The sequence below is a fragment of the Varanus komodoensis genome, unplaced genomic scaffold (assembly GCF_004798865.1).
Source record: "Varanus komodoensis strain SLA01 unplaced genomic scaffold, ASM479886v1 scaffold39, whole genome shotgun sequence".
NCBI lineage: Eukaryota > Metazoa > Chordata > Lepidosauria > Squamata > Varanidae > Varanus > Varanus komodoensis.
In genome coordinates, this window is record NW_025335922.1 from 6,102,620 (window position 1) to 6,124,881 (window position 22,262).

The 22,262-nt window shown below is 39.2% G+C and overlaps 1 protein-coding gene across 2 annotated transcripts in view; it reads left to right on the top strand.

The window, feature by feature from the left end:
• Positions 1-22,058, top strand: part of NT5DC3 (5'-nucleotidase domain containing 3) — a 42,451-nt gene extending 20,393 nt beyond the window's left edge. Inside the window, exons 4-15 of one of the 2 annotated variants that reach the window (XM_044441164.1) lie at positions 324-379; positions 1,476-1,566; positions 4,104-4,241; positions 5,268-5,328; positions 6,988-7,090; positions 7,217-7,318; positions 9,254-9,335; positions 10,776-10,862; positions 13,490-13,630; positions 14,403-14,467; positions 16,654-16,868; positions 20,524-22,058. In XM_044441164.1, the coding sequence (XP_044297099.1) occupies positions 324-379; positions 1,476-1,566; positions 4,104-4,241; positions 5,268-5,328; positions 6,988-7,090; positions 7,217-7,318; positions 9,254-9,335; positions 10,776-10,862; positions 13,490-13,630; positions 14,403-14,467; positions 16,654-16,868; positions 20,524-20,558 (1,176 nt within the window). In that variant the 3' untranslated portion in view covers positions 20,559-22,058. Of the gene's footprint in view, positions 1-323; positions 380-1,475; positions 1,567-4,103; positions 4,242-5,267; positions 5,329-6,987; positions 7,091-7,216; positions 7,319-9,253; positions 9,336-10,775; positions 10,863-13,489; positions 13,631-14,402; positions 14,468-16,653; positions 19,125-20,523 lie in introns of those variants that run through there. The other variant, XM_044441163.1, reaches the window with a different exon arrangement.
• Positions 22,059-22,262: the final 204 nt, after the last annotated feature.

Here is a 22,262-nt window from a genome sequence, read left to right on the forward strand (position 1 = left end):
GTTTCTTCAGAAAGGGATTGGACGGGCTGTGGGGGACTGGAGTAGGAATTTGGTGGGCCTCTTGTGAAAGGTGCATGAGCAGAAAGGCAAAGTTTCTATTTGATCTATCCAAAAAGAACCTTCTGGTAGAGAGATGATGTTAAGTTGCTCTTCTAATAAAGCTTTTGTTTAAAATCTTTTGTTTAAAAGCCAGAGATACTAATTCAGTGGAGTAACTCTAGATTGTGTAGTAGTAATGGACAAAATAGTTGCTTGAAATTCATCAAAAGTGTTTTGTGTACTTTACCAAGTTTCTCCTGATTGTTTTCGTTTTTGCTTTGAAGGCATTATTGATGAAGATAGATGCTTTCCATTATATTCAGTTAGGAACAGTGTACAGGTAAGTCTAACTTGCTTAGATTGCACTGAATGATTGAGTTATGTTTTTGTTTTCAATGAGAGGTATGTGCTTTGGACATTCAGAATCCATGCTTCTAGCAATGTAATACAAAGGAATGAGCCTCTTGCTGGGTTAAGATGATCAAATCCTAACTTAAGGAGCTAAGATATGCATATGGTTTGTGCACCTGTGTGCATTCCCTTGTTTCCACTTTGCTCCTCCCTGTATGTGAGCAAGCAAACAAACCAGGATGTTGCAATAAACCATAGCTTCCTGCTGCATCCAATCAGGATGCTATGGTTAATGGCTTCCAAACAAGCAAAAATTGGAAGCAGACTTTAAATTGTGGTTTAAAAGCGGGCCAGCAGAAAGAGCGGAACAAAGCAGCTGTGTGGAGGTGCATGAAGCTTGTGCTTATTAACCCTCTTTCATTAATAACTTATTATCTGGTATAGTTCTCTGCTGGAACAGATGCCCAAGTGGAAAAAATAGCACTTTTATTGTTTGGACCAGCTAAATCTGTTCTTTAGCTTGTGTGGCCAGAGGAGAATTGGCTGGCCACATGGCACTGACAAATGTTCTTGCTTCAGCTGCTAAATTGTACTGCTAAAAATACTTCAGTGTTGGCAACTGATCTTAAGAAGCTACACAAGCAGTAACTTTTAAATTGATTTCAATGTGGTACTTGTCATTTTAAGAGGCCTCCTCACATCTGTGACTGATTAAATATAGTGCTGAATACTAAGTTAGTTCCACTAGCCATGTTGGTAACTTTCTACTCTGTTGAAATCACTGCAGTCTTAAGGTCTTTAATTACATATATCAAGAAAAATAAAACTTCAGATGAATTGCCTTCCATCATTTTTACCAAAGACAAAAAGCTGCTGGCCCTTTCATCTCTTAGTTTGTAAAATTCTATCTATTCTGTGGATACATCACTTTACTAAATAAGAATAAGTGCAATCTTATACTTTTGAGATTAGAGTCTGTTGTTTATTTAAAACTAGAGGATCCAGGGGTTTCATATGTAGACTCTCCATATTGATATATGAAAAATGTCTGGCTTTGGCACTGATGCTACTCTTGCTGTTGCCAGAGGACTGAGTGTCGTTCCGGATGATGAAGTCATTGCCATGTACGATGGGTCTCATGTCCCCTTGGAACAAATGAGTGATTTCTATGGAAAGGTAAGATTATAGATCTGTTCGAACTAAAATTCATACATGACAACAGGATTGGATTTATGTGTGTGGTTCTTTTTTTCGCTCTGTAGTGACATAGCTACTCTGAACATGGTAGTCTCACTTAGAGTAAATCTATTGTAATGAATGGGACTTAAGTTAGACTAACATTGGACTAATCAGTTCTCTTGGTAGCTCTTTTATATGAGCAGATTGTCTGAGGGCTCATGAATAGTTCAGTCAATCAATGGAGAAATGAAGATTTATGGACAAAATTCAGTAACAAGATGGCTGCCTCTTTTTGGTGCTCCACTCTGAGGCTGCTGCTGCTTATTGGCTGGTTTCTATGGTAGAAATTGTTAGAGTACATCAACAGTCTTTTGAAAGACTATTGGCTCAGAAAGAAAGGTAATAAGGTTTGTTTATCATTAAATGTCCTATTCATAATATTTGCTACTTTCTAAATATGGTGTACAGACATGCGAACCACTACTTACTTCAGCAAATTAGTTGTACAAATGAATATCAATGGAAAATGGAGGAATAGAAAATTAAAGGTGCAATCCTGTGCAAGTTGAGACAAGTCTAACTATTGCATAGGATTGTGCCCTAAATGAAGTGCCACAGATTTGCGATAACAACCAGTAATTGAAATGGGCTATGTGTTTGATTGGTAAGTGGTTGACTGATTAAATATTTGTTATGAATGAATGAACGAATGTGTGTGTTTATTGCCTATCATTTAGGAGACCAGGGCTAGGCAACCCGTGGTCTACACGGTTTTTTTTCCCCCCTCCGGATTTTTTCACTGTGTCTCTAGAATGTAAATACACTGGCAGATAAGCCAAGTTAATGAGAAAACTAAAAATCATAGAAATGCATATTTTGAGTGGCCATGTGTTTCTGAACATCCAAAATAACTTTTTTGCACTGAACTTTCATTCTTATGATTACTTAGGCTCCACATACTTATGTTCTTTTTGTCTGCTTGTTTCTTAATGCCAACCACTGAACAATTAGTGGCTGGGTTCGAAGGACCAGTGACTTCTTTTCCCCATTGTGCTGGCCAGTTTGCCTAATTACCCGTACAATGCATGACTTCCCATGTTGTCTGAACCTAGTGATGTACATGGCAGTGGTGGCAAAATCACCCCTTGTAGGGTTTTTGAAGCCACCTCCCTTCATGCGCCCTGCTTGGTTTGGATGACATGGGAAGCCATATGCTGCATGCCTGGCACACACAGGAATAGGGGAAAGAAGCCACCATGGCATTTTATCCCACTGATTGTCTGAACCTGGCCAATGTGCGTTTTCTACATTAAAAAGGACCATTGATTGTAACTGTTTAAGTGTGTCGTCATTAAGGTGACATTGTTTAGGGAAAAGGAATAAACTTGTGAAAAGATAAGTTATTGAATAGTTCACTGTTTCTTTAGCATGAATGTATGGTCTTTGCATATTATAAAGTAATTCTCTAATAATTGATTTTAATTGCTTATTACCAATATTTCAATGCCATATTTCAGGCCAAAAAGCTGTTCTGAGATACACATTCAAGATGAAAACATAAAGTAAATTACAAAGCAACTCATTTAAGATTATGAAATTAGGGGAGCCATCCTGTAGCTCCTAGATGGTGTTGTGGGGGGCATAGGATATTTTGGGTCCCAGATCCAAGGTTGTAGACAGCAATCTGATCTTGAAATTAGGAATCAGAGCTCCAAGCCACCACTGCTTACAACTGGTGTGGAATGTATCCTGCTGGCTGCTGAGGACAGGACCAATGACCTTAGGGAAGAGGAGAGGGAGGTGTTTTGGGTGGCTGGGAGAAGAGAGGCCAGGACACAACTTATCCTGAAGTCTCTCCAGTCTCCCTCCCTCCCTCCTTCCTTCCCTCCTTCCTTCCTGAAGTGTTCCAGCTAGGCAGGCAAAAAAGCCAGTCATCCAAAAATGTGAGGCAGGATTACACTCATTGTTCTTCCCACTCTGCATACAATGTCTGCAATTCTCCAAATTTGGGGACTTGCTGGGATTGCAGTAGGATTATGCTCGAAAACACCAATCTAAAACTTCCTCTAGGCTATCCGCTTAAACAAGGGCAGGGAATCTCTGGTCCTTAAAATGTTGTTGGAGTTCTAACACCTTGCATCCCTTACTATTGGCTGTGCTAGCTGGTGCTTAATGGGAGCTGCAGTCTGAAAATGTCTCGGGGGACAGAGATTCCCGTGCCTGCTACTTGAAACAGAAGTATCAACATTGCAATCTATTAAAAACCCATCCTAGTATCTTTAACTAAAAGCAGAACAAAACAAAAAAGGATTGAAAGCCAGCAAATAAAGAGCTCATGTATATCCTTTGAGAGCATGGAACACCCTGTCTTTTGGTCCTCCAGTCTGATTAAATCTGAGTTGACTCACCTCAAATAAAATTTGTTCTTTTATATTCCCATTCTGCTACCTGTCTGTTTAATGCCAGTATAAAAAGTAAAGCTTTACAAAACTTTTCTGATGGCACATGTTTGAGTCATATGTGCTTGTTTGCAGAGTTCACAAGGCAACACCATGAAGCAGTTCATGGATATCTTCTCCTTGCCTGAGATGACACTCTTATCTTGTGTAAATGAGTATTTCTTGAAAAACAACATAGACTATGAGCCAGTTCATCTCTACAAAGATGTGAAGGTATTGGGCTCTCCTTTCCAGATGTATATTCCAACATGCTGTTAACTGCTTTATCCTTACAGTTTTGAAAGAAAATACGAAGATGGTAACACAACACTGTGCTAAAATATGATGGCCTTGGAAACAGATATAGAATGGTTTTCCCCTTTGTTTGGATTAAGAGGCAAAATAGTACATTATTGCTAAAACGCACTTCTTGGCAAGCCAAGTTTCTAGCTGTTACAGCTGTAAGAACAGAATAAGAATTCCAGAGTATGTGGATGTGTAGTTAAAACCTTAGAATCCAGAGGGAGGTGGTAAGTGGGATTGCTGGTGATCCGGGTGAGGTTTCTAGTACCTGCTTAGTGCCTTGATTGCTCTCCGTGACTTGCTGAAGTGGAATTATTTAAAGAAAGCAAGTGTATATGCTCTTATTTTACATATTATATACTGCAGTACTCGTGGTGCAGGATTTGGCTCATCTTAGCACACAATTAAACATGATTTGGGATGCAAACCCAGCTAATGGCCTTGGAGCCAGGCTTGTCAGCACTATTAAACAACACCTCTCCAGTTGTTGACATGAAACTTACTTTTTTTTTTTTTTTGGCAAGTGGATGCTTGAACAAATTTGTTTTGTGGCATAGAGGTTTCTGCTTTCATCCAGGGTCTTGTTCCAAGTGTAGATGTATTTTCCATTGGAAGCAAAGCATGTGGAATCTTTCTTTTTATTCTGATATACAAGTCCCACAGAAAAATGCATATTTTTTTTCTATTTGAGGAAGCTGTTAGGTGGATTTTTTTTTTTGGTTCCCTCTTTTTATGGCTGCCTTTCCCCCCAGTGTTTAGCAGTTTCCATTTCTAGTACTTTGTATTGTAGCACTTTTTGCCATCTACCCGAGGCAGCAACATGCCAAAATACTTAAAGAATTCATGGCATATGAGGGAGGTAGAAGTTACTCTTCTTGCTCATATGTAATTTTCATTGAAATGAATTTCAACATGGAGAAAAATGTCAGTGTAACCTTATAGTAATACCCCTTACAGGACTCGATCAGAGATGTCCACACCAAAGGAATAATGTATCGAGCAATTGAAGCAGATATTGGTAAGCATCGCTGAAGTTTTAAGAAGAGAACTCATCTTCCATTTTTAATGTTTTATGATTGTTAGTTTTTGCTGAGGGGACTACTGGGGGGGGGGACTAACATTAACCTCCTTGTCATGGTCAGATCACTTCCTACTGTGGTTTAGGCTCTTGCAAGGTTGGTCACCTATAAGAATGGTCTTCCCCCTGAGTCTAATGGATCCAGATGATTTCCAGGGGAGTTTCTGGCTGATGTAGCTGGTGCTCCTGTTGAAGCTCAGGTCTCTCTGTGGAAGGTAGAGATGGCCTGGGCAGTTGACGCAATTGTACCCAAGTACCCTTTTCCTGTGTAGAGCCCAGCCAGCTCCTTGGGATACACCAGAGCTGTGGTCAGTGAAGCAAGAGGGTAGATGGCTAGAGCACAGGTGGAGAAAAGCTCATGCTGAATTGGACTGAACACAGGTTAGAGCCCATTATTGGTCCAGTTCCATGGAAGTGGGGGTGGCAGAGAGGCAGTTATTTTCCACCAGCAATGGGTCCTCAGTGCCGTCCAGCAAAGTTCTTCCAAGTTGTTTGTGGTCTTTTACAGTCCGGGCCAGAGAAAGATTCTGTTGAATCCTCAGTAACTTGCTTTGATAAGTTTGCACAGCACTTTGACTATAATACCACTTGAAGTGTAAACATGAATTGGACTCCTCTTGGAAATATTTACATAAATCCACAGTGGGCAGGTTTGCCATGGCCAATTAAACTACCCAATAAATAAGCTTTGTGATGTGGATTGTTCAAAGAACAACCCATGGTGCATCCAACAGTCAGGCTCACTGAGGTTTGTTCTCCCTCAAAGTTTTCTGGCTGTTATTCCAGAGTCCTTCAGGATAGAACCTGTCTTGTCTCCCGCTCTGTGCTCTGATCACTAACCCATATTTTTGTGCTGCTGAGTTTTTTTTGGGGAACTTCAAAAATGGAGCTGGTGTTGTCCTCCTTTCCCCCACAAAAATGTGCAATTGTGTTCACATAAACTTTTAAAATCAGTCTTTCACAGGTATACAACTGCATGCTTAACAGCCATTTGATATGTCTTGTCTTGTCTTTTCAATGACTGTGTAAGCTTCAGCAGTCAAAGGAAAGTGGAGTAGGTAACAGATTGACAAATTGTGACTGCGTGTAGGCTAATCTGCATGTAGTTGTCATCTGTCAGTTGCCTAGCTAGCAATTGAAAAATAAAGGGTGAAAAAGTGGCAAAAGGCAGTGCTTTAGCAATGTAATTTTCTGGATTTTGAGTGTTGAATTAATAGTTCCCATTGTCTTCCACCTTTACAACAAAGTCTTCAACAACTCTAGAAAATGAACAAGGGACAGATTAACTCCCCACTCTTTTCATAGTCTGCTTTTTGGAGCAGTTACTGCATTCCCTGCTGGTTTTAGAAAAGTGCATTTTGTGATGACCGAGAAATAGGCACAGATTTAAGGGCTGGCAATAAATGGAAGAAATATACACTCATTTATAACTATCAGGGACTCACAGTAATCACAGCAATAACTGTTCCAAAAAGGAAATTCGCAAGTTGTAGGAAGCATTCTGGACTGGGATGTCAAATCCCTTGCAGCATTCATTCCTCCAATCAACACTGGTTGTAACTTGTTCTCTTTCTTTCCTTCCCTCCCTCCCATTTTTAGAGAAATATATTTGCTATGCTGAACAGACGCGTGCTGTGCTTGCAAAGCTGGCGAATCAGGGCAAGAAGATGTTCCTCATTACGAACAGTCCCAGCAGCTTTGTGTAGGTGGCTTGCTTGGTACATACAAACCCTCCCTTCTCTGTTAGTGCCACAGGGGCAGTTTTAAAAAGGAAAATAATAACTGCTGGTTCAGTTTGTGCTATTAAAAGTTGATCTGATTTTTGCAGGGATAGAGGTATGAAGTTTATTGTTGGGAAAGACTGGAGGGATCTCTTTGATGTTGTCATTGTCCAGGCTGACAAGCCAAACTTCTTCAATGATAAACGAAGGTGAGTATCTTTTCCTAAAGGATTATTATTACAGTGTTGATGTCCCATAGACGACGACTTCTCCATTTTACTTTCACAATAACCCTGTGAAGTAGGTTAGGTTGAGAGTCAGTAACTGGCCCAAAGTTACTCAGTGAGCTTGATGGCTGAGTGGAGACTAAAACCTGGGATTCCTGAGTCCCAGTCCAACAGTTGGATCACTAATGCTACATTGGCTCTCTATCCATACACTGGGTGGTAGGGGTAGCCAGCTGCTGCATAGAGATTCTAAGCTGCTCAGACAATGGGCAGGTAGAACATCTCATCAGGAGTACTTGGAGCCTGTGGATGTGGTTATGGTGTAGAGTCTGTCTTGACTGCTGCTCCAGCTCCGTGTTGCTACCTACCCCCAGCGTGGTAGTCTAGAGACAAGACTAGGCAAAGGTATGGAAAAAGAAAGAAGCATCTTTGAAAAATAGCCTTCCTAAACTTTAAAAGAGCTAGTGTGGAAAAAACAGAAATAAAAAATAGAGCCAGTGTGGTGTAGATGTGAGAGTGTTGGACTGGGACTTGTAAGATCCAGGTTCTAGTCCCCCTCTCCCCCACTTTGGCCATGAAGCTCACTGGGTGACTTCGGGCCAGTCGCTGACTCTCAGCCTGGCCTATGTCACAAAGTTGTTGTGAGGATAATGTTCAGAGGAGGAGGATCATGTAAGCTGTTGTGGGTTCCTTGCAAGAGAAAAGGAGGTAGCATATTTTTATAAATAAATTAAATAAATAAAATTTGTATGCCGACCAATTACTAACATCTCTGGACGGCTAACAGCATAAATAAATTGACGACCCACTCTGGCTGCAATTAATAAAAATACAATAATACAATTCAATATTAAAACATATTAAAATATTGATTGAACAAAAAGGTCTTAACCTGGTGCCAAAAAACATATAATGACGGTGCCAGGCAGACCTGTCTGGGGAGTGCATTCCATAGATGGGGCGCCACCACAGAGAAGGCCCTCCTCCGGATACTTTTGTCTCCTAATATCTGAATTTATTTTATAAATAAAAATAAGATCTTTAACTCTTCTCATTTGAGGCATTTATTTAAAGAATAAACAAATTTGAGTAAAAAAGATACTGGGATTGGGAAAGAAATACATTTTAAAGGGGAAACAACCCATTCATTTTTCTATTGTAATCTTTTCCACTGTTTCTCAATTTTTATTGTTTTTATCACTGTTTTTATGAAGACAAGAAATGGTGTGCTGCAGATATAAGTTTGAACCATTCCCATTCTCTTAGCCATAGCACTTTCATTCCGATCTTCATTTCTGCGCCCCTCTTTCCATTCCCTCCCCAATTCAGTTTCAGTTGTCATTCCAATGATGGGTAGGAATTAAAATGTACCTTTACAATAGACCAGGTGCTAATGCAGAAGACACGGGGAAAGGAAAGGGCAGTCAATGTATGAAAAGCTTAAGAATTTTTCTTCAAGGTTAGGTAATAAAGCTGATAGTGTCTGAATTATTGTTTGTATTAGTCTACAACTGCCAACCAATGTAGCTTAAAGACGTGTGAGCTGAGGCATAATTGCACCCATTGCTCAGAAATGATGACATGGTAAACCTGGAAGGGATGCTGCAAAATGATCCATATGTGAACTTTTGTACTCATGTAGGATTTATAGATTCAAGATTATGTGTAGTCAGATTTTTAACAAATTATCTGGGCTGCATGTTTTTCTGTGCTTAATTCTCATGCTTAATCCACTCTTCCAAAGCTGAACCTTTCAGCTTATGTAGACCTGTAGTTTTTCCAGAGTTCTTTGTGGGCATCTCTGCACAAGTGTTCCATTCCCACCGAATAAAATATTACGATGGCACCTGTTTTCTCTTGGTGGTGGCATTGGTGCTTTTGAGTGATTGATCTTCGCTCTGCTTTTTCCTTTTTTAGACCTTTTCGCAAAGTGAATGAAAGAGGGGTTTTACTTTGGGACAAAATTCATGAGCTGCAGAAAGGCCAGATCTACAAGCAGGTATTTTTATTTCTTAAAATATTTATAATTCATATCCCATCTTTCTGCCACAAATAAGACTTTCAAGACAACTAATGATAATAGTAAAGTAATACATACCAGCATTCAAATCTATGTGAGTTAATGATTGTATATGTATTTTATATGACTTTCTTTTGTTACTGCATATTGGAACAAAAAGTGCAGGTAAGACAATTGTGCTGGTAGGACAGATGTTTATTTTCTTGAAAAAAGTGCAATTTAAAGATGAGTGTAGTACAGCAGGGCTAGTGTTTATTATCTATACCTGGCATATTTAGGTTCTGATCTCCTCAGCCGTAAAGACTGTTGGTGACTTTTGGTAAAACATTGCCCTAATTTCCTGTCTGTAAAATTAGATTCCCTTAGGGTGTAACCCGATGCAGGTTTGGTCAGGGAGAAAAGGTCTGACAACTCCCAATGTGCCCCAGCCAACACGACTTTTTTCTGTGTAAACTAGCATAGGATTGTGCCACTACCTGTTCTTGGATTAGATGGACACCCCTGTGTCTTAAGAACTCCAATCCTCCTCCTTTTAAAATATGGAAGGATCTGTTTGTTGCTGTTATGTGCTGTCATGTTGTCTCCAACTTTCAGTGATCCTATGACTAAAAGCCCTCCCAAAAGGCCTGTCCTTGACAACCTGACTCAGCTCTTGGCTTCCCTTATGGAGTTGATTCATCTCATATTTGGTCTTCCTGTACTTCTTTAGCCTCCAACTTTCTCTAGCATGGTTGTCTTCTCTGGGGAGTATTTCCTTCTCATAATGAGAATAAACAAGAGACACCCCAGAAAATTCTGGAGGAGGTTGAGAGGTAGAGCCACACACTTCACATAGAAAACATCCCTGATTCAATCCCTGCACCTCCCAGTTGGACTGGGAAAGCTGCAATCAGTGGAGAGCCTGTGTCATTAGCCTGACTTAGTATGAAGCAGCTTCCTTTCTTCTATCTTGAATCCTGGTAGGATGGTTGTTGCTTGAAAGACAATAATTGTAGAATCAGAGAAGCTTGCTGGAAAATGCGTGTGATCCAAAGAAATAACTGTGTCCTGTTAGGGAGAGAGAATGTGAGGCTAAGGGTGCAATCCAGTGGCCTCCTGGCAATGCCTACAGCGCCATAGGATTAGCCGTAGCTGCCTCACTGCACTGGTCTTTCCAGCTTAGATGTGTCATGCAAGGTGCCAGAACAGTGGAAATTGCTGCTCCTCTGCTCTGCTCTGCGCATTATTTGCAGTAAGTATCTGAGTTCAGAGGCATCTGCAGCAGAGGGCATTGGATTGCACTCTAACGGCCTCTGTATATGAGTAAGAAAAATGTAACGTGCTCATTGTGCAAAAAGCAAAGCTTTAATCTTCCCCAGTTACCAAAATGTTGTATATGTCTCGCAATGTTAACCTTCTCCCCACCCCTTTGTTTTGTAGGGTAACTTGTATGAGTTTTTGAAACTGACTGGCTGGAGGGGTTCCAAAGTCTTGTATTTTGGTGATCATATTTACAGTGATCTAGCAGTAAGTAGCTTGTTCTCTGCTTGTTTCATCAAAGTTGGCAATGTCTACAGGAATGGATTATATATTATGGAATTAGTTTTGTAAAGCCATGAGATTTATAAAAATGGAGAAAATTGCCATGTTTCTGCCATAAAAAGTGGGAAAATTACTGATGGGATTACTTTTCTTTTCAGATAAATGTAAGCCTCTTATTCCATCTGCCATGTAGATTTGAGTTTAGTACTTGTTAAGAAGCAAGGTCACAGGGCACATTAGTCTCTGGTTTGTATAAAAGGTTAAATGTGGGTGTCCTAAAATAGGAATAATTGTAGTTCAGATGACACTTACTGCCTACTTTTATAAAGGCTTAAATGGAAAATAGTAGTCCCCATTAGTAATTCAAATATCCTTTGTCGTGTGGTATAATTCAGTTGTAAACTCTTTTCTTTCCAGCTAGACTATCTTTGGGATATGTTACGTATGCATTCTTCCTCAATTGTGTCAATTCTGTGACACTTAAATGCTGGCAGGACAATGTGTTTTCATGCCCGTGTGTGTAAGCTGGGTAAAAGATTACCTCAGTGCAGCTAGATAATAAAGCTGAGGAGGAAATAATGTACAGGCAAGAAAATCATCATCAGTTAATATTTATGCATTCAGTTCGTTCTGTAGCAGTTAGTTTAAGATTCAGGGATGTTGACAGCAAGTGCTGCAGCAAGTCTTCAATCAACCTTTTCCAAAGTGGTGCCCTTCAGATGTGTTGGACTACAGCATTCAGCATCCTTGAGGCATGAATTCTGGAAATTCTAGTACAGTGCATGCGGAGGGCTCCATATTAGGGAAGGCTGATATATGGAAGAGTAGCTTGGTGGTGAAGCCCTTGTACAACATAAATATTGACACACAGGTGGAGGCGCAGTTCTGGTGTAAAGACTTGTGCTGTGACTTGTACTGACAATGGGTTTAAATGAGATGCTTTATGATGACTAATTTTAACGTAATCTTTAAATGTAACTTTAATGGTCCACCTCCACCTCTGCATTCATGGAGGCTGCCAAAAATGGTCTCTACTGCTGAGAAGCAACAGACTGCATAAAGAATTTTTTCTTCCTGCCCCTGCAACTATCAAGGAGTGTGCCCAGCGACTGGTGGAAATTGTGAAATAAATCTCTGGTCCCTACAGTGTAGGTCACTTTGCTTCACCAAGTTATATTTTTAGTGTGGACTAAACTGCTTATGGAGAAATCTCTTACATCAAATTGAAGACTAGTGGGCCATCCCAATCCTGATTATTTCCTTCTAAAGTGGATGCAAATACACAGATATTAATAATGGATTGCATAGCAAGCTCTCCACTTTATTTAATGATTAAAGTCACCTTTTTCATGTACAGTAAAGACACTGAATCAGGTCTTATCCAGAGTGTAGTGCATACAGAAAGAGAGCTGGAAGAATTAGTATAAGTCAGAGTGATAGGATATCACAGGTTGCCCTATTTTTTGTTGCTACTGGAGATTGTTTTGCATTTGCATATAAAAGAAAATTAATTTATAAAGCAATATAGTTTTCACACCCACCACATAGTGACTGTAAAAGAGCCTTTGTGGCACCTCAGAGAGGGCGGGGAAATAATTGGGTAATGAATAAACCTTGCTCAGAAAACCTTGTTCAGAAAAGTTAATACTTGTAACATATGTTCACTTGGATACTCTCTACAACTCACTAACTCCATAAGCCCCGACTTGCTTCAGCAGAAATCTCTACATTGGCTGCAATTCTGCAATATGAAAATGGATTTAATTTGTATGGGTATGGATGCACCAAAGTCCTTCCCAGGTTGGCAGGACATGTGCTACTCATGGGTGGAGCATTTTGCACTTTGCACTGGAGATATGAATCGGAGTGGAGGAACTTCCTAATATTTCTGTCTGCTTGCAAGACAAAATGCAAGAACCACCTTTCTAATCTACCTAGTGTAGCATTTCTGGACATTTCTGCTAGCACTTACCCCAAGATTTGGGGAACAGCACTAGGAGCTATGGTTCCTCTGGATGCAGTCTAAGATAATAAAAAAGAATATAATGTTGAATTCTGTGGTGAAGCTTAATAGAATTCTGATGAGTTTTATAATCTGCTAGTGCCTCATTAAAGTTGCTGAACTTTACAGCACATTCTGCTGCATGTTTACTTAGTGAGGTTTACTCACAGGTAAATGTGCATAAGATTACATTCAGTCCTTGGCTTCAAACTCCTTGTTACAACATAGAAGAAGGGAAGAAAAAAACCTTGAAGGCCTGATTAAGCAATTCAGTGTAGGTCCTGTTAATATTTTACCATCTCAAGTGCAACAGTCTTTTTCCTTGTTGATTATTTCTGTTTTCTTCTGACACAAAACATGCTTACTCATTAGCTACATTGTGCTTATCTCATGGCTGTTGGGTCTGATCGCTTGGCTTTAGAATTGCATTTTTTATCTTGTTTTTTTTAATTTTGCATGACGGCATTGCTGAGCCACTTAACTTTAATAGCTGCTTATGTATGACTACCTTGCAAATGGTCTTTAAGGTGAAAGGAGAGAAAGTATAGTTTGAATTGCCTTAATGCTAGCACTTTTGTATTTTTCAATCCTTGTTAAAAAAAAAAAATAGGACTTGACCTTAAAGCATGGCTGGAGAACAGGTGCTATTATTCCAGAGCTACGAACAGAGATTAAGATCATGAACACAGAACAGTATATTCAGACCATGACCTGGCTGCAAACCCTCACTGGATTACTGGAACACATGCAGGTTTGTTCTTTGCATCTTTTAAATCTCTCCCCCTTCTTCTGCCCACTAAATTCCTCCAGAGCTTCGATTGCTGGTGTTGCAAATGTAATTCTTAAAACAGGCAGAATAGAAGCCAAAGCTGATGCCCAAAATTACATTTTTAATAGAAATTAGATTCAGTCCTGATTCTTTCTCTGGCCACTTACCTCCTTCAGCCACATGGACCTTTTCATTCATTCTTGCAGCGAGTATACCACTAATAGGGCAATTGAAATTGACCTATGAAATTATAATGATGGTATTAAGAGGAATAACTTTAAACAAAGTTCCTTCATACTTAATCTCTCCTGTGCAGTTAAGTAAAAACAACCTCTCAATATACTGTTCATACCACATTTCTCCATCTGTTACAGTCCTTATGGTGCACAAATAATGAATGTAGACAGTGACTTGGTTTGCATGGCTGCTAAAGCTTAGAACAAGCCGTGGCAGGTACTGGCTCACCATTGCCTAATTTCCTGCCTGGGCACAGCTTGTCATGTTTGACAAGTCATCTGAAGCTGGGCAAGAAAAAGGGGCAAGAACCCTCAAGCAACCCGTGGGCTGTTTTTGGCAGCTCATTAGGCAAATGACACCCATCATACGCTGTGGCTTAAAGAAGGCCCCATAGCTTGTTCAAGCTATGGTAATCATGTAAATTGGGCCATATTCACATGTTTTTCATGTGCTTTTCCTTTTAACAGTCTCTATTAAGAACTTGCAAAGTTACACATCTTCATTGCTATCCTTTCAGATTCACAGGGATCCTGATTCACAGCTGATTTTACATGAGTGGAAAAAGGAAAGAAAGGAAATGAGGTAAATATTGGGCTGTCATTTTGGGATTTAGATGAAATTGGGCTGTAATTTCAGGATTTAGAAGTATGACAGATAGATTTCCCCCGGTATTTCTAGTAAATAACAATAGATAACAGACTATTATATTATTTTTCTAATAGCCTATGATTGCCTTTTGTTGTTTTGCTTAATTCAGAACTCTATTTTTATCAGCTTATGAGCTGAAAGGGTGGGATTCATAATGAACAATAATTATTTTAGTTGTTGGTTGAATTAAAAATATGGTCCTGCTTGCTTGCCCATCTCCTTCACCTGAAGTTTGCTTTTGGCCTTGCAACCCTGCTCAAAGAGGCTTCCCCGGTGTCTTTTCTCACTCCTTTGTTCAGGTGTGATGAAACAGCATCATGTTCTTCTGTATTCTTAGAAAATACCAAAAAAGGGCATAGGCTCCCTTTAAGTGTAAGGTTACTAGGTTAATCAAAACAAATCCTGGGGGAAAAGAATTTGGTGCATGTTGCATTTCTTGCAGACATTGGTGTAAGGCTGTGATTCTGCCCAGCTTTCTGGACCATTTTTGCTTTGTTTTGTCAGTCTCTTCTCTATGCTTCCCTTTAACTTTTCCTTCTAGAAACTAACCAACCACTACTAGTAAAAGCAGAACCAAACAAAGCCATAATCTAAATGGAGGCAACCAATATAGCACACTCGGATTCCCCCCTCCATTATTTTGATATTTTTACATGAATTCGTATGAAAAGCACATATCTTTCTAGTCACTTAAAAGAGAGGACCATCTGCCAAATAAGCATCTATTTGAATGTGGTATCTGTATTTCACTTGTTAAGAAATTGAAAGTGCTATTAAGTCCCCAATCCATTGCACTATAGGAGGTAAGTATTTATCTTTCCAGCATAAATCAGTCTATTAACTGTTGAAAGGCTGCAGAGAATATGTTTATATTAACTGTTTGCTAAATTCCATGAAACAGGAAATAATTAAAAGAGCATGGAGAGCAGTGAATATTAAAAGCTGCTCCAAGACATAATTTGCCTGTGTAATAACCTCTTCCCAAAAAAGAAGCAACTACTGGACATTGCCAAAACTTATGATTTAAAGAAGCATTAGTTGTATTGCATTGTCAACAATTAGTCAGTGCTATACAATTCGTCCTTAGTAAAGAGAAATTATGCTATCCAGTGCACATGAAACAGAAACTTTTTCTGACTAAGATCCATAAATGTGACAGGTAAACATCACAGTGACAATCCATTATTTAGGCATGTTATTGTGCTCACAGCAGTTTCTCAGATTCTCAAATGTGCCTATGGATCCAAAAAGGTTGACAGCCCCTGGCTTAAGGGATTCGTCATCTTCTTGGAATGTCACAATTTTTAAACAGATTGGTGTTCTATAATTATTTTCATTGTTAAAACCTTTGAACTTTTAAAGAAGTCTTAGCAGTACTTAAAATGGCACTACTTGAAACCTTTTCTTTGACTGATCCTGTCAGAGATGAAATTAGGAATAAGGAAGGCAAGAAACAAGCATATTAATATTAGTCAGATATTCCCTGTGCACTGGAGGGTATGTTGAAGATATTGCTATGATTGATGGAGTTCAGATTTGGATCATGCTTTTCCATCTCTGTTGTATATCATTTGGGCCCTAGAGGAACACACAGTCTTCTGTAGTTTGTCCCTGATTCTTATTTTCTTTTACAAATAAATCCCTGGGTGCTGCTTGAAGAAAAGTGATTTCCCTGGTGATGGAGAGGCTTTTAACATATGGAGGGAAAATTTCAAGAGTGAAATAGTTAATATGGCTTCCTCCCATGGGTTTTCTGCTTTGTTTTGCAACCTCTGAACCTGACACAAACCAAATGCTATCCTTGTCAAAACGTAAGTGATTGAGCACTGGATATAGTTCAGCTCTGGTTCATGCTGTGCTTGCTGCATATCCAAATAATTTCTCATTGTATATGGTCATATGACGTGAGATGAAACTGAAACAGACCAAGAGCCTGATTCTTTTTCCCTTCCTGGGGCTGCCATTCCTTCTCTTGACAATAACTAGAGTCCTTTTTGTTGTATCATGAATCTATTTTAAATAAACTAAAACAGGATCCCTTCTGAATTGATAAAAGGTAAATGAGCCTTGTAAAGTGCTTAGTAGGCTGAAGTTCTAATAATACCTTTTTTCTACCCCAGAGAAATGACCAGAAATTTCTTCAACTCTCAGTTTGGAAGCTTATTCAGGACAGACCAGAACCCAACTTATTTCTTAAGGCGCTTGTCTCGCTTCGCAGATATATACATGGCATCGTTGAGTTGTCTGTTGAACTATGGCCATGACTACACATTTTATCCGAGGAGGACTCCTTTGCAGCATGAACTCCCAACGTGGTCAGACCAGCTGTGCACTGGTACATTCAGAATACCATTTCTGCAGGAGATGATTCAGATCAAATAAGTTGTCTTCTTCCCTCACACTGCTTTTTATAAGTCAAGCCTACTATCCCCTGCCCTTGGTTCAGTAAACTCTATTTACTGTAACATGACCGTATCTTTATAAGCACGCATCTCTTCAGTAATAGCTGTAACAATGCTTATTGTAAGTGGCTGTAGAGCAAATAGGTTCATCTAGCTGGTCTCTCTTTGCTTCAAGTGAGAACTGATGAGATTAATGATTGCACTGAGAGGAAACAAATCTCTCCTGCCAGCTGAATATTTTGCTGGAAGGGAAGATGGTTTGGACACAAATCAGAACTTTAAAAATCTCCAGCCATGTTGCTTATATTTCTCTTGTGTCCTCTAATAGGAAAGTATTGACCGAGATTTTAAATCCTGATTCATTTAGCACAATGTGTAACTAGATCTCTGCTAGATATGGGAGAACATGTAAAACTTCCAAGAGCTTTTCAAAGCATGCGGGGAAACATTTGTCCTTGTTTCCACTCCCCCCCCCCCCCCGCAACCTTCCTTTCAGGTGAGGAAGCAGATCTGAGAAGAAAGTGTACTGATATGGAATACTCATCAGCACCAAATTTTATTTACTCCAAGACTCTTGAATGTATTTTTCCCAAATGGCAGGGAAGGCCTGTATGAAGATGCACACCAGAAAGGGTGGCTCTGGTTTTAGTTGCATGTATTTGATGTAGATGGGATATACTTGTCCATCTGGAACCACTAGTTGCTATGCAACTAATCGAACACAAGCTAGATTGGGGTTAAGGTGTATTACTTGGCAGAGTGTTTTGTACATATGTGAAGTAACAGCCATGTTTTAGTTTGTATTTAAACAGCAATTGCAGGTATAAACAGTGCCGCAAAGTGAGTTACAATCTGCCATACTCGGGTGTACATGAATATAATAATGGCTTGCCAGTTGCCAAAAAAGAATTTGGTATGATGCTATACAGAAAGAAAGTATACATTATTCAGGCTAGCAAATAATGGGTTGGATCCAGGAATTGTCTCCTCTTTAGAATTTTTAGGGGCATGGAGGGGGTGCAATGCGGAGGAGGTGGGGAAGTCTGCTTCTGGCAACCCAGATGAATGGGATTAATCCATCCCATTATATAGAAAATTACACAGAAACAGAAGTAATATGTCTGTGTCTAGTTAAGGACTAGTAGTACATATGGATTTTCAAGGCAGCATTAACAGTGCTGGGCACTGTACTAGTATAACATAATTGTAAGTCAGGAGTTGTAATGCACTATGGAATCATTGCTGTGGAATTACAGATATTTTAGGTGTTTAATACTCAGTTTACACTCTGTACCTGCTTACTTGGGAACTAGCCCCATTGAATGTATTAGGACTTACTTCTGATCAGATATGTATGGGATTGCAGTGCAAATTTTTAAATGTGCCTTCATAGTGTATACTTAGCAGGAAGGGAGAAATAAGAAACTCAAATTTAAGGAAGCATTTAGTTTTTCTCCAAGTTGCCACACCTGGTTATAACCCCCTCCCATTGCTGATCTTCCCTGTTCCTCACGTAGTCTGTGCTCTTCTAATGTGTACAGTTAAATGTGACATAGTTCATTCCTTTTATTCTGAAATAAGTCCCATTGTATTCAGTGGAGCTGATTACCAGAAAAGGTTGTTTGGGATATAGGCACTAACTTTTTTCCTTGATGGTGCCCGTTATATTAACTTGTTATATGCAATATGAAGATATTGAGTTCCCCTTCCAGGTACTGCATTCCTGCCCCTTCTTCACAGGCTATAAATTACCTTAATATTTGGTCTGGGTGTAGAAGGGAGCTTTTATTAAGTCTTTCACATATGAAAAATTCCACACTGCGTGTATGCTTAACATGAAACATCTGTACAGCGGTGACTTTGATCCAAGATGCCCCTCTGCGAACAGAAGGCCTGTTCTATTCCATTTCCAATCTAGATCTGTTATATGAATGAAGTAATTTGAAGTCCAGGCAAAGCCTTTTATTTTCTGCAGGATTCTGTATAATCTTTTCTCAAGACTCTTTTAATGACCCACTGAAATTTGTATACCATTATCTGCAGCTTCCCTTTCTGCCATACTTCTGTTGCTGTAACAACCTGATACCTTGTGAACATTGCATTGAGATGGCTTGTATTACCCTGTTTCCCCAGAAATAAGACCTAACCAGAAAACCTAGCATGATTTTTCAGGATGCTCGTATTATAAGCCCTACCCCCAAAATAAGCCCCAGTTAAGATCATCAGCCAGATGGATGCATTTAATACGTCCATTGCAACACAATTCGGGGTTTAGAGTTATGATGATGTTTCAGAAGAAGGTTGCACAACTGTATTTGAATAAATGTAGATTGACTTACATGAATAAATGTAGATTGTTGCACATGGAAAAAAATAAGACATCACCTGAAAATAAGCCCTAGTGCATCTTTTGGAGCAAAAATTAATACAGGACCCGGTCTTATTTTCGGGGAAACACAGTAGTTTCTCTAATGGCAGACTACATGCCAGTGCAAAGAGTGTTGTTGCAGCTATGCTCCCTAGCATAATATAGAGACATACTGTTTCTGAAGCTGGAGGCAGCAAATAGCCATCATGGTAGCCCCTGATGGCCTTATCTTCCATGAATTTGTCTTGAGCCCCTTAAAAGAGCCTTCTGCAACATGGTGCCCTCCAGATGTTTTGGTCTGTAGTTACCAGCTTTCCTTACGCTTGGCATGCTGGCTGGGGATGATTGTAGTTGATGCCCAAAATATCTAGAAGTGTTGGGAGAGACTGCCTTATAAGAACAACATTGATCAAAGTCATTGTATGGCCCTGTTTGGATTTAAGTGTGGCGTTTGTGGCAGCAATTTGTAGGTTAATTAACTCACAGAGTGTGCAGCACAGTGCTTTTTTTTAGCTTAGTTTGGGGTTGCTTTACCTATGAACAACCCCCAGCTTCCTGGATTTGGACATCACAATAACAACTCTTAAGTGTGTCATTTGTGGATTGTAACTGGAAATAAGAAGGCACTTGTACCTGCAATTTGTAGGTTAATTAATTAACCTATGAATCACCACTGTGTGTCCAAACAGCACTTAGATGTATGAGAGGGTTACATTTTTAAATATATTCAATGCAAAGCATTTGTGTAATTCTGGGTAAAATTCATTCAGTGCCACATTTGCGTGTGGTTGTTGTTGGTTTTTTGTTTTGTTTTGTTGCTACTGTTATTTTCAATTGCGGTTTCTATGGAAGAGTTGCTTGGTAGTTAGCGTTTCCAATTAATAACCCTTCTTCATCCATTATCAGTTAACTTTAAAAATTGAACTAAGAAGTTTAGTAAGCCAATCTGAGTGGTATAACGACTTGTGCATATTATAATGAAGGAACAATACAAATCCTAACGTTGTAATTTAGAATGCTAGTTCCCTCTAAGAAGGGAACTGGCATTCTGCACTTATAAATTTAAAATTAACGTGTTAGAATTTTTAAGATGTTGAAACTAAAGGACCATGGGAAACTAGGAATGCAACATTCCATAAAAGAATTTCTCAAATTCTCCTGTACAAGGTTTGCTGAAGTTATTCAAAATATAGCAAGCATTATTCTCATTCTATTTTTAGGAAATAATTTGGTCCCCCAAATGGTGGTCAGGTAATCGGATGTGTTACAGATTTGGAAGCATTCTTGATATGTGAGTCTGAAATTGCACTGATGTGTTTATTTTTTAATTGTGTGTGGCATAATTATTAAGAACAAATTGTTCGCATGACTTCCCATTTCCCAGCTTTGCAGTTCTTTAAACAGACTTCGAAGTAGGGCTGAGATGAATTTTTTCCTGCTAATTTTTTTTTTGGAAGGGTGTGATTTCAGAGGCTTAAACCCATAGAAATCGTAATCCTGTCAGCATGTCTTCTCCCACCATCCTGCTACTTTCCCTCTGCCCCTTTATAACCCTAAATGATCCCTGCCATTAGGGATTTTGCAATGCTAAGTAACAAGGGGAACAAACCTTTTATTGGTATCAAAAATGGCAAATGAAGTGTGAGGACAATGCTTCTTATATTAGTTATATAGGCAAACTTAGCCAGTCTTTTGGTGGAATTTTTTGTGACCTTTTCATAGCAGCCCACCAAAGGGATTCCCCTTTTCATGTCATAATTCCCACATTTGACTCAACCCTTCTTCTGAATTCTCGGAAGTGCTGGCCGTATTGTCTAATGATCATCTTGTATGCTCTGGGGCTTCAGCTTGTATTTCAGTGTTGCTGGGGGGCTAAGTCTTATATGCCTATGCATATTAGATTTGACATGCTATGCATGACTTCCACTGAGTATTTTAATGCTCTTTGCTAGAGAGAATTAAACACCATCATTGGCCAAGTTTTGTCAAAATTTCTGTTTTGTTGCCTTTTTAAATCAAACAAAAAGAAAATGCTCATAATTGAAAATCCAGAGAACAGGACTTACAAGTAATAAAGGTGGGGGGTGATATTACTTGAAGTGCATCTAGCACTCCCCATAGCCATTTTAGAACCTGTGTCTTTTCAAGAAATTAAATATTCTGAAAATGCAGAATAGAAAATAGCAAGAATTTACCAGAACCCTTGAATAGTGTTTACTATCCAGTGTTGTGAATCTAGTTAACTGTGGTATCTTTCTGCTCAATGCAGCAGTTTTGAGAACTGCTTTGTAGAAAGGCAATTCTATTGCTGCATAAAAACTTGATTTCTTTACGTAAAGTACATTGTCTGGTGCTGATTGCTGATACCCAGTTTCTGCATACTTTACTGCGAAATGTTTTGCATGAAAAGTGGTTGGGGAACACTTTTGCACAAGCAGTTGCATATGAATGTTTAAGAAAACTTTAAGACTATTACATTATATTTGTTACTGCTGCAATATATATAAATGTAAGCAAAGTCTTGAAATGTAACACCTGTAACATCTTTGATGTTGTGCCATGTGGACTTCTGTCAGTATACTTTTCTGAACAGCAAACATCAGGCAAATGGTTCACTTCTTAACTGGAGACCCAGATAAACAGAATCTGATACTTCAGGTGGAGCTTTTTATCAAGCAAACTGTTTTTGTATCTGAAAAGAAGACCTTTTTATTGTTAACTTACCTACCAATAAATATCTTGGCACATTCATTAACATTGTTGATTAGCATGGAAGTTCTGTCTGAAAAATCTTGGGTGGTAAGAGAAGTGTATTGGTAGGGAAACAATGGGGAACATACGGTATTGGTGCCCTCTGTGTAAGAACTCCTTTCAGGAAAATTTGCGATGAAGCTCAGATGTGAGAAGAATGGCAATGCAAAATATTGATGGTAGTTTCTTTGTGGGGGGAGTTAGATTT